We start from the raw sequence: 10,923 nt of genomic DNA on the forward strand, positions 1-10,923 counted from the left end.
GCGCCGACCTGCGCAAGCTCTACACGTCCAGCGTCTTCGGCGCCGGCACGCCCTTCGGGCTGCTCAACAAGGTCTGGTTCGAGACGTGCATGTACTTCTGCACGCGCGGCCGCGAGAACCAGCGCGAGCTGGAGGAGGACTCCTTCGGGCTGGCCATGGACGAGGACGGCCGCAAGTTCGTCTACTTCAAGTCCCTCGGGCCCTACCACAAGTCGCGCTCGTCGTCCTGGAGCAAGAAGCGCGCCGAGAGCAGCGACGAGGAGAACCTGCCGCGCATGTACGAGACGGGCACCGAGTTCTGCCCCTACGCCAGCTTCGTCAAGTACCTGTCCAAACGCAACCCGCTGTGCAAGGCGTTCTTCCAGCGGCCGCGGGACCACTGCAGCGAGGGCGACGTGACCTGGTACGAGAACAAAGCCATCGGCAAGAACTTGCTGGGCACCCGCATGCAGATGCTCTCCAAGGCGGCCAAGCTCTCCAAGACCTACACCAACCATTGCATCGGCGCCGTCTCCATCGCCACGCTCAACAGCATCGCGGGCATCGGCACCAAACTGGGCTCGCCCGCCCTGCAGGGCTGCTACGCCGAGGCTCTGAACGGGGCGGCCCGCCACCACTCCCACCACCCCCCGGCGCCTCCCTCCCACCACCACCGCCCCCAGCCGCCCGCGCTGGGGAACACCTACGTCCTCCCCAAAGACAGCCTGGGCGCGCCCGACGTGAAAGCCGAGGCTGCGCCCAAGCGCGCCCTGTACGAGTCGGTGTTCGCGTCGGGGGAACTCTGCGGCCCCTCTTCGCCCAAAAGACTCTGCCTGCGGCCCTCGGAGCCCGTGGACGCGGCGGTGGTGGTGGTTTCCGTGAAACACGACCCCCTGCCTCTTCCTCCCGAAGCCAATGGGCACAGAAGCACCAGTTCTCCCACCATAGTTCCACCTGCTATTGTTTCCCCCGCCCAGGTAACCGAACTAAACTCTGTGCATGCATGTTTCTTCCGTGTCGCCGGGAGGCTAACTTGTGCTCATGCGGGTCAGGGTTGGGGCAAGTTTGAAAAAGTAGCAGATATCCGGGATCCGATTCGGTTTCGCCCTGAGGAGCTTAACTCTGGGCGGCTTTTCAGGGAAGTTCGCACCTGGCCTGGGAAGGTGGGAGAGGGCCATCGCCCTAATAATTACCCCCAACCATCACAGCTGCGCTTCAAAGTTAGCAGAACAAAAGGGTGAGCGCGCCCACAGCCTCTCATTGAAGGCAGCAGGGGTTATAAGGCCACGAGTGCGGGGTACTGCACGTATAAAGGAAGCAGTTACCTAGAATATATTTGCATAAAGGAACCATTAAAATACGCTATTGCATCTTCACCATAACTTATGAAGTTAGGGCACCAGTTATAAATTATGAGAAAGCAAGCGTGCCAAGCCCACTTCCTGTAAGGAGGCGGGAGTGGAGGGCCTGGCCGCTCCGTGCCAGTAGCATGTAGTTGAATGTAAAGTGACGTGTGGGGTGTCATTAACATAAACTGAAGTCACGGCTAAAGTTACTATTAGATGGAAAGGTGACCTGCCCCAGCGGCCAGGCTCTGCTGCGGAGCATTGGCCCTGTGGTGCCCGGCACTGGGGCACGAAGGCGTGGCTGTCTTTCCCAGCCCCATGGAGCTCACGATGGGGTGCGGGGGGCAGATAAGACATGTGAATATAGGGAATTAAGACACACAGCACAGGATGTGGCAGGAACCCCAAAGGAAGGGTCGTGGCCCAGAAGCTGAGCCCCCTCGGGCAAGTCGGCTCACCTCTCTGGGCTTCAGTGTCCTCCTCCAAGACCAGGGCAGTGTTTTTTGTTCGTTTGTTTTGGTTTGTTTTTTTATAGCCAAGGTGGAGATTGATTGAAGAACAAGCACAGACTCCCACGTGGGGAGGGGGAGGGAGTCCCCCAGGGCAGCGTTTTAACACTGAAGTTATTTAATTCTACGCAGCACCACGTTCTAGGTGGAGACTGGGGGCTTAGGTGGAGGCTTCTGTTCTTGGGGTTTTCCCTGGAGGAATCTATTCACATGATTAAAGTGGCCTTTATCTTGGAGACTCCTCTCTCCCAGCCAGACCCCGGAGGGCCCTGGGGCCGGGCCCAGCTCTGCAGGCGGGAGCAGCCACCGGAGGTTTCACAGCTGTGCCCTCCCTGCCACGGAGCAGAGTGGAATCCGGGCTGTACGTCTGCAAGTGCCGTGCAGGCCCTTCAGGGAACAGATGTCAGGTACCTCTGCGCTTTTTCCGAAGTGGAAATTCCAGTTCTGGACAAACTGACCCTTTCAAACATTTACCAGCTAATCAGCAAGCCTCAAGGCCAACTGAGAAAGAGGCTGTGAGCGATCATATAAACACCCAAGTTCTCTAAACTCTGCGAGGCCTGTGGGCTCTGGGTCTCCCTCTCTGTACTTCTGGTGTGTGAGCGCGTTTCTGACAGGCCCGGAGGTTGGCTTAGGGCAGGGGTGGGGAACCTTTCTTCCTGCCAAGGACCACTCGGCTATTTATAACATCATTCTCGGGCCATACAGAATTATCAGCTTAGAAATGAGCCTGCTATATTTGGTCAAACATTTAATGAACTCCCCCCTAATGCCTTGGCAGGGCCAGACCGAAGGATTTCTCAGGCCTTATATGGCCCACGGGCCCATGTTCCCTACCCCTGTTTTAAGGAGGAGGATTTTTTCTCTTTGGAGAATTTGGGTTTGCTTTTTCTTTGAAAGCAAAAATGAATGTTCATATTCTTCTACTAAAGTGAAAACCCTTAAAATGTCCTGGTTCAGAAGAGCATCTGGTTAAGAGTTAGGAGCCTGCGAGAGTTTAGTAAAGTGCATGTCTGCTCGGAATAATAACGACACAGTCCGTCTCCCGGCGTCTGTCTGCTGGCTTCCTGGCACCCGTGTCATCACAGAATCATGACCTAAGACCCCGACGATCCGCCGGGTTTGTTTAGCTGCTGCCTTTTGTTTGAAGGAGTGCAGTCTGTCCCAGTCTTTTATCTTAACCGAGTGAGACACATCCGTTCTCTAAACCTGAAGACTAATTCTTCTCTCTTTTTCTTGAGTTGTCAGCTCCCAAGTTAAGTATGAATGTGAGTATCCACATATTGGCTATGTCCTTACCATGGCTCTCGAACTAAGTCTACCCTGTAGTTAAAAATGCGACTAAAAGTTGTTCTCTCTGCACATAGTTAACAGTCAGCTTCTCACTGACGTTGGAGTCAGCTTTTAGAAATCAGCAATAAGAAATGTGCAGGCACTCTGCAGTAAGCACCAGAGAACTTGCTGTAGGAAGCCCGAGTATTCTAAGTCTAAAGCCAATGTTTCCGTAAAAAGCTGAGCTTAAACTTTTCCTGCGTCTGTTTATTAAAACCACTGTAGCAGTTGAGGTCCAGGGCATTTCCTGGGATTGATGACTGGCCCAAGGCATAGCTCCAGGTGGCCATCTCCTCCAGCCGGCACGGATCCCCGGGGAGTGCCATGTGCCCGTCCCGGTCCGGCCCTCGGTACTTAATTATCAACACAGGCTGTCTGACCTCACTCCTGACGGGACCCCGAGTGCTGTGTCCCCGAAGTCCACTGGTGCCCACGCTATTCTGGACTCTCGCTAATGCCGCCACACCCTGATGCTTTAGTTCCCTTCTAACATTGCGAGCTCCTCAAAAAAATGAAGAGCCTGTTACTTTTCAGGGGTGGGGACCCTTTTTTTCAGCCGAGGGCCATTTGGATAGTTAAAAGATCATTCGAGGGCCATCCGAAGTCATCAACTTAAAATTAGCCAGCTGTACTTGGTCAGACATTTCATTAACTCCCCCCTCATGTCTCGGCAGGGCCAGCCCAAAGGATTTCATGGGCCTTATGCGGCCCGCAGGCCAGGCGTCCCCCACCGCTGCATTTAAATGCATTGACTCTTTTTATTAGGACATTAATAAGCGAGTTGGTTATGGGACTGGCTGGAAAATGAATGCCCTTGAGGATTCACAAAGATGGAGTTTGTGATTTTTACTCCTGTGAAGTGCCTGGGTTTTGTTTTTCATTGGGGGTGGGGGGTGTGATGGTTGCTCTAACTGATTCGCTCTTTAACTCTTCCTCTTGAATGGCTGTGTTCAATGTCAAGAGCAGGTTTAGTTCCCTTTTCCCCCCACGAGCTGTTGTCATCTAAGATGGTCCAGTTATTGGTGCAACTTCCCAGCTCCCAGGTGGCGATCACGTGGTGCATCTTCCAAGGTTTCTCGGGCCTCTTCTGCATCCTCCTGGCTGGTCTCCGCATCTCCACAGCATGTTCCCCGCCTCGGAGAACAGTCCTTCGGTTTAGAGAGACGACAGAGATTTCCAACGTTGGTCTTTATAACTGAACTTACACAACTGTAGAATACCAATAGGAGCTTAGATTTTAAATACCATCGTGCGGTTGCCTAAGCGTGTATATAGACGGTGCCTCTCTCCAGGACCAAACAAAAATGTGAACATGAGCTCCCTGAAATGCACTGGGGAGCCTCCGTCAGCCTGTGACAAAGCTGCAAGTCAGTTGCACTCACTTGACCCTAACCCAGATTATTTCCAGAAATACTTTTAAGGAATTCCGAAAGTGGAAAGTCTATTAGTGGAAAGATTCCGGAGTCGGCGGAGCATGTCCGCTGCTTCTGTTTCCTTGTCTGCAGTGGGGGCCGGAGTTGGCCTCACCGTTTCCGAGCTGGAAACTGGAGCGGCCCCCCTGTGGGGCGTGCATCCCTCCTGCCCTCGCCTTGAGGAGCCAGCGCCGGTTGCACTGGGAGGCCGGGCTCACTCCGGTCCAGGTGCTGCGCTGTGGGAGGGAAAGGAGCTTCCATCTATTCCTGTGACAGTTTTATTTTGCATTTGAAAGTAGGCAGGAGGGATACTCATTTCTACTTAAAGATGGATCACACCCTCCCCCCTGCCCCCCATGAAAAGATGGATACAGCTGGGCTGGTGTGGCTCAGTGGTTGAGCATCGACTTACAAATGGGGAGGTCACCGTTTGATTCCTGGTACCCGGGTTGCAGACTCGATCCCCAGTAGGGGGCATGCAAGAGGCAGCCGATCAATGATTTTCTGTCATCATTGATGTATGTCTCTCTCCCTTCCTCTCTGAAATCAATAAAAATGTATTTTAAATATATATAGTCTATATATATATGTCTGTATATACACTTTTTAAAAAAAGATGGGTACAGACTTTTATAAATGTGAAAGGAGTAGCGTGTTTAACAGCTGTAGCTAGTGTGAGAACTTTTTTACAGTGATTATCTGGAGCTTATTAGGATAACTGGTCTGTTTAAAACGGATATTTTCCTGATTTTTATTGATTTAAAATGTATTTTTATTGATTTTTTTAGAGAGAGAGGAAGGGAGAGAGGCAGCGAGAGAAAAACATCATTGATCAGGAGGGGGCATTCCACCAGGGATAGAGCCTGCAACCCCGGGCATGTGCCCTGGACCAGGAACCGAACCAGCGACCTCTTGGTTCCTGGGTCGACGCTCAACCACGGAGCCACGCTGGCCGGGCCCTGATTTTTGAAATGTTAATTTGTGGCCACACTTCTTTTTCTGCTGCAGGAATGTTTGCTCTGCTTTATGGAAAGTTCACGTTGGTGGAGAAACTAAATTCACTAACATTAAGTATGTAACTTCTTCCATTCATTCGGGAGGCAGTTACTGAGCATCTGCTAACCTGGCTCTTGTACGAGGGATCTCTATAAATTCTCTATTTCAAGTAGTCTCATTGGCAAGGTTTTGGCCTCATTACATATTAAAACTAGATAAAAATAAAGAAAGTTAACAGGTAATGTTTTACAACAGTCATTTTGGGGGGAAATCTGTACCTTCACTCTTGCTTATTGCAGTCCGTACTCAGGTGTATTATTTTAAATTGATATAAACCCACATCTATGTCAGCTCACTATCTGTTAAATCCCATCCAAGAAATAGAAAAAGTATTTGCTGCCAGAGGAGAAAGGAAATCCCGTTGATCTAAACCCTGAGTCCCGCGTCACCCTGATTTGAAAATCTGGCTCCCCTAACAAATGACACGCAGAAGGCCCTTCATTCTCTCGGCCTTGCAAATGGACATGAAGCCCGAAGAGCCCTCCTTCCCGCAGGGCTGCCGGCTGGGCTGGGTGAGGAAGGAGGCGAAGATGCGCTCCCTGGAGGGCTGACAGATTTCAGAGAGAATCAGGTAGTGCTTTCTGGGAAAAAAGGAAAGGAATTTGGAAAGGAATGCCGACGATGGCAGAGATAAATGTTGCTTGTGAGGAATCCACTTACCAAATTAGAATGTCAAGACCAGCTGGGCAGATTGTAATCATCAATTCCTCCACGTTCTACTCCTGTCTCCTGTCCGGTTACCCCAGGGGACTCAGGTGTCCCCCCCCCCCCCCCCCCCCCCCCCCCCTTTCATCCACACCTTCCTCTCCCAGCACAGCGGCTGCGATCTCTAGAGGTCAGCGTGGCTCCCTCCGGCAGATTTGAGGTTTGAGGTCACCATCCCATCCTCTCACCGATTCTGTGGTTACGAGGTAGATAGAGTGTCATCGTTACTAATGACCCCGAGGTACCGCCGGCTTTAAAGTGGTCCACCTGCCGGCCGCCTCCGAGTCGTCTGGGAGCTTATCGATTGTGATCTCGCCAATCTGTTCCCCCGAATCAAGTTTTAACAAGATTCCCAGGTGATCTGTGTGCACAGAACATCTTGATGAGCAGTGGTCTACGGTCTCACCTCAGCCTCACACAGCCCTTCAAGGAGTGATGGTCATTATTCCCATTTAGCAGAGGAGGCGACCAAGGGGAACGGGTGTTGGCTAACTCGCTTAAGGTCTAGAAACTGGTAGGCAACTGTGGCAGGCCCGTCTGATCCGAGTCTCTGCTTTTGAATCCATGGTTTGTTGATTCCAATGTTCTTATCACCTGTTCAAATAAAAGAACCCAGTAAGGAAAAGGTGATACAACAGATTCGTATCACTGCCTTACCTGTTTTTCTAGCACAACGTGAGCAGCGAAACCTTGTTAAGACACAGGGAAAGCCCAGCCGGTGTGGGTCGGTGGTTGAGTGTCGATCTATGAACCAGGAGGGCACGGTTTGATTCCTGGTCAGGGCACAGGCCTGGGTTGTGGGCTTGATCCCCAGTGTGGGGCGTGCAGGAGGCAGCCGGTCAGTGATTCTCTCCCATCATTGATGTTTCTATCTCTAAGTATTTTTAATCTTAAAAAAACACACACAGAGTAAAATTAAAAAGCAGAAAACAGAATAGAATATAATTGACCCTTGAACAATGGGGGCGGGGGGGTCAGGGGCGTCTCCTCCCTCATCCCCCCTCATCCCCCCTCCACAACCAGAAATTCATGAGTAACTTTTGACTCTCCAAAACACTTAACTACTAATGGCCAGCTGTTGACTGGAAGCCTTACTTATGCCAGTGGTCGGCAAACTCATTAGTCAACAGAGTCAAATATCAGCAGTACAACGATTGAAATTTCTTTTGAGAGCCAGATTTTTTAAACTTAAACTATATAGGTAGGTACATGGTTATTAACTTAATTAGGGTACTCCTAAGGCTTAGGAAGAGCCACACTCAAGGGGCCAAAGAGCCGCATGTGGCTCGCGAGCCGCAGTTTGCTGACCACGGATAGGCGGTCGATTAACACACATTTTGTATGTTGCATGTGTTATGTACAAGGAAGTAAGCTAGAGAAGAGGACATGTGAGTAAGGAAGCCGGAAGAGGAGGTACATTTACAGTCGTGATTGGAAACAGTCCTCACGGAAGTGGGCCCCGCGGTTCGACCCCGAGCTGTTAGAGGGTCCGCTGTGTTCCTGGAGTTGGGCCCATTTCCGACCGGCTGTGTGTGGTCCCGGGCCTGGCTGGGCCTGGGGACTGTACCCGCCTCCACTGAGAAGCCGTGTCTCATCGCGGTCAAGAGCAGGCCAGACCCCGGCCAGACCTCAGTCGGCCGAGAGCCTCCCTGGGCCCCAGCGGCCCTCGGTCAGGTGGGGACAGAGGCGAGGCCTGGGGTCCGTGGTCCTCAGGGCGTAATGAGTTGTGATTTGAAAAGTGCGTGAACCGTTTTCTATCCCGTTACTGTGTTTGCACAGAATGTTTTCCGTTGGAAGAACAGCTGGTCTGATGCGCGAGCCCTAGTCCCAGTCTTCCTTCTCTGTGACTCTCTGGTCCTTCTTCCAGGGCGTCCATGTTCTCCTAATACAGTGGTCGGCAAACTGCGGCTCGCGAGCCACATGCGGCTCTTCGGCCCCTTGAGTGTGGCTCTTCCACAAAATACCACGTGCGGGCGCGCACGTACAGTGCGATGGAAACTTCGTGGCCCATGCGCAGAAGTCGGTTTTCAGCCTGGGCGAGTCTATTTTGAAGAAGTGGCGTTAGAAGAAGTGGGGGTATGTTCGCTGAGGTTGACCCGTCAGATTGAGGACGTTTTTAGCAAAGGCCAGCTTAGGAGTACCCTAATGAAGTTAATAACAGTGTCCCTACCTAGATAGTTTAAGTTTAAAAAATGTGGCTCTCAAAAGAAATTTCAGTCGTTGTACTGTTGATATTTGGCTCTGTTGACTAATGAATTTGCCGACCACTGTCCTAATAGATGGGGACTCCCAGGAGCCCCAGGCCCCCTCTCACTGTACCTCAGAAAGCCCGCCCTGTGGGTGCTTAATTTACCCAAATCTCTTGTCCTCTCCTCTGCTTTTCTCTAAGATTTGCATGCGCCCAGGCCCCGGCGGGGTTCCTCCACACCCCCCTCTGGGTTCCTGCTGCTCCTCGCGGGGCCAGGGCGCATTCCAGGTGCTGCGGGGCGGAGGGAGGCCCCGTGGCCATAGCTGCTGCCCAGACGCCGGCGGGTTCACAACAGTTACATCAGAATGAAATCAGTAGCTTTTCACAAAAGATTAGCTTTTATCTGGAATGGTTTGGGACTAAGGGAGCAGCCATAATACTGGGGTCTTAAAACATCGAGACAGTTGTTACCGCAATAACTTTGGTGAATTCTAATGTCCATATTCTAGGAGTAGGGCCTGGATTTGGCGAGACCCCGTGTTACGGTATTTGTAGCTCCCTGAGGCATCATTGGGCTGTAATTTTCCAATTCTTGACTTTGTCTTGGAGATTCTAGAAGGCAACAGGCGTTCCACTCAGAGTTGGTGTGTACTAATACGTGCTTTGGGTAGACTGCAGAGTCCGGGGAACTGGTTGGTGTTTGAAGCAGCATCGCTGACCACGGAACCCCCTGATGACTCGGCGTGGCCTCTCACGAAACAGAAATGATTGACAGGACGCTGCAGGATTCCTTCCCTCCAATTTATTTAGTTTGCCCTCCGCATAGTCACAGTATTCAGCCACTGCAGTCCTGATAGGATAACTTCGCGGGCTTTTCATGTGATTCGTTAATAATTAATCACTTTAATTAATAATCTATTGATTTTATGAAGGCAGCTTATCTGGGATGTCATTTTCTACTTTGTGACACTCTTTCTGACAGAAACCACATTGTAGAGTTTCCATATTCCGTCTTGAACGAATACCTCATGGTTTTCTACTCTGGAAGAAAAGAGGCTTGCAGAACATTTAGCTCTCGTGGATTGGAGGTAGCAATTGAAAAACATGTTGCTGCAGAAGCGCGCAGACGTACATACAAGTGTAATAAGATGATTAGGGAGCTGATTATACCAGCTTCACGGAGTTCATTCACATGCTAATATTTTATCATTAACAGTGGGATATCCACGGTGCTGGTGATTTCACTGTCTTCCCGATTGTTTTATGAGGGAAGGGGGATGGGAGATTTCCAGGTGCGGGTCTCGAGTTATTTTTGAACAGGGTCCTGGACTCATAGGTTCTGTTCCCGGCGTTTAACCATTATCTCAAGGGAGGGACTTGAGAACCGCTGCTGGGGGTGTGAGTGACCATGGAGGGGGGGGTCAAGGGGGAGGAGGCTGCCGTGCGGAAACCTCTGGCCGGAGGTCCGTTTCTAAAGGCTTGTGTTGAGCACCTGCTGGGCGCCGTTTCTAACTGGTGTTGAGCACCTGCTGGGCGCCAGGGTGGGGGTTGGAGGCAAGGAGGGCGTGAGAGGTAGTTCAGAGAGGACCCTGCAGAAATCGCAAGGGGTACCTGGGTGCCGTCGGAGAAGAAGGAGAGGGCCTCGCCCTGGTAACGCTGCACCCAGGTGCACCGGGAGGCTCCCCGGTGTGTGTTCCCGTCTAAGAAACGGGGCCGCGTGGGCCGAGCCCAGACCACACGTTCACCCCTCGGCGGGTACAGGGAGAACATGGAAGTGGAAACATAGCATCTCGCCCTGTCAGCAGCGTCCGCCTTTCCTGGCTCTCACACGGAGACGCCGGGAAGCCTCCGTGCACAAGGAGTCCCAGCCCCGCTGGCCGCCCGGCCCCCACCCCGCAGGGGTGGCTGCGCTGCTGATCCCCACGATTTCAGATTGAGTGCCGGGCCTCGGCCCAAAGAAGCCGCACCTGTGCGGGGCCATCGCCTTTAATCGTAGGCCCAGGATGCTGAGCCCGGCCCCTCGGTCCCAGCACTGCCGTCACCCCGGCCTGGGGACCGTGCTCTGAGCAGCCGGTTCCTAAGGAGCCAGGGAGTCGTGCTTCACAGTCCACAGACCTTTCCCTGCGTGATTTCCTGCTAAGGAAGCTCTGCAGGGGTTGGGGCAGGTGGAAGGCGGGACACAGATACAGGCCTGGGGCAGGGGCTGGGGCAGGTGGGTGGAGGGACATGGATACAGGCCTGGGGCAGGGACTGGGAGAGGTGGATGGAGGGACACAGATACAGGCCTGGGGCAGGGACTGGGGCAGGTGGATGGAGGGACACAGATACAGGCCTGGGGCAGGGACTGGGGCAGGTGGATGGAGGAACACAGATACAGGCCTGGGGCTGGGACTGGG

At 52.5% G+C, this 10,923-nt stretch overlaps 1 protein-coding gene across 3 annotated transcripts in view; it reads left to right on the plus strand.

Moving 5' to 3' along the window:
• The first annotated feature begins 6 nt into the window (after positions 1 to 6).
• Positions 7 to 10,923, plus strand: part of KCTD1 (potassium channel tetramerization domain containing 1) — a 64,380-nt gene continuing 53,463 nt past the window's right edge. For all 3 annotated transcript variants that reach the window (XM_014541478.1, XM_014541483.1, XM_014541487.1), the window contains exon 1: positions 7 to 956. In XM_014541478.1, coding sequence (XP_014396964.1) covers positions 90 to 956 — 867 coding nt within the window. In that variant the 5' untranslated portion in view covers positions 7 to 89. The remainder of the gene's footprint in view (positions 957 to 10,923) is intronic.

This window comes from Myotis brandtii, unplaced genomic scaffold (genome assembly GCF_000412655.1).
Source record: "Myotis brandtii unplaced genomic scaffold, ASM41265v1 scaffold107, whole genome shotgun sequence".
Taxonomy (NCBI): Eukaryota; Metazoa; Chordata; class Mammalia; order Chiroptera; family Vespertilionidae; genus Myotis; species Myotis brandtii.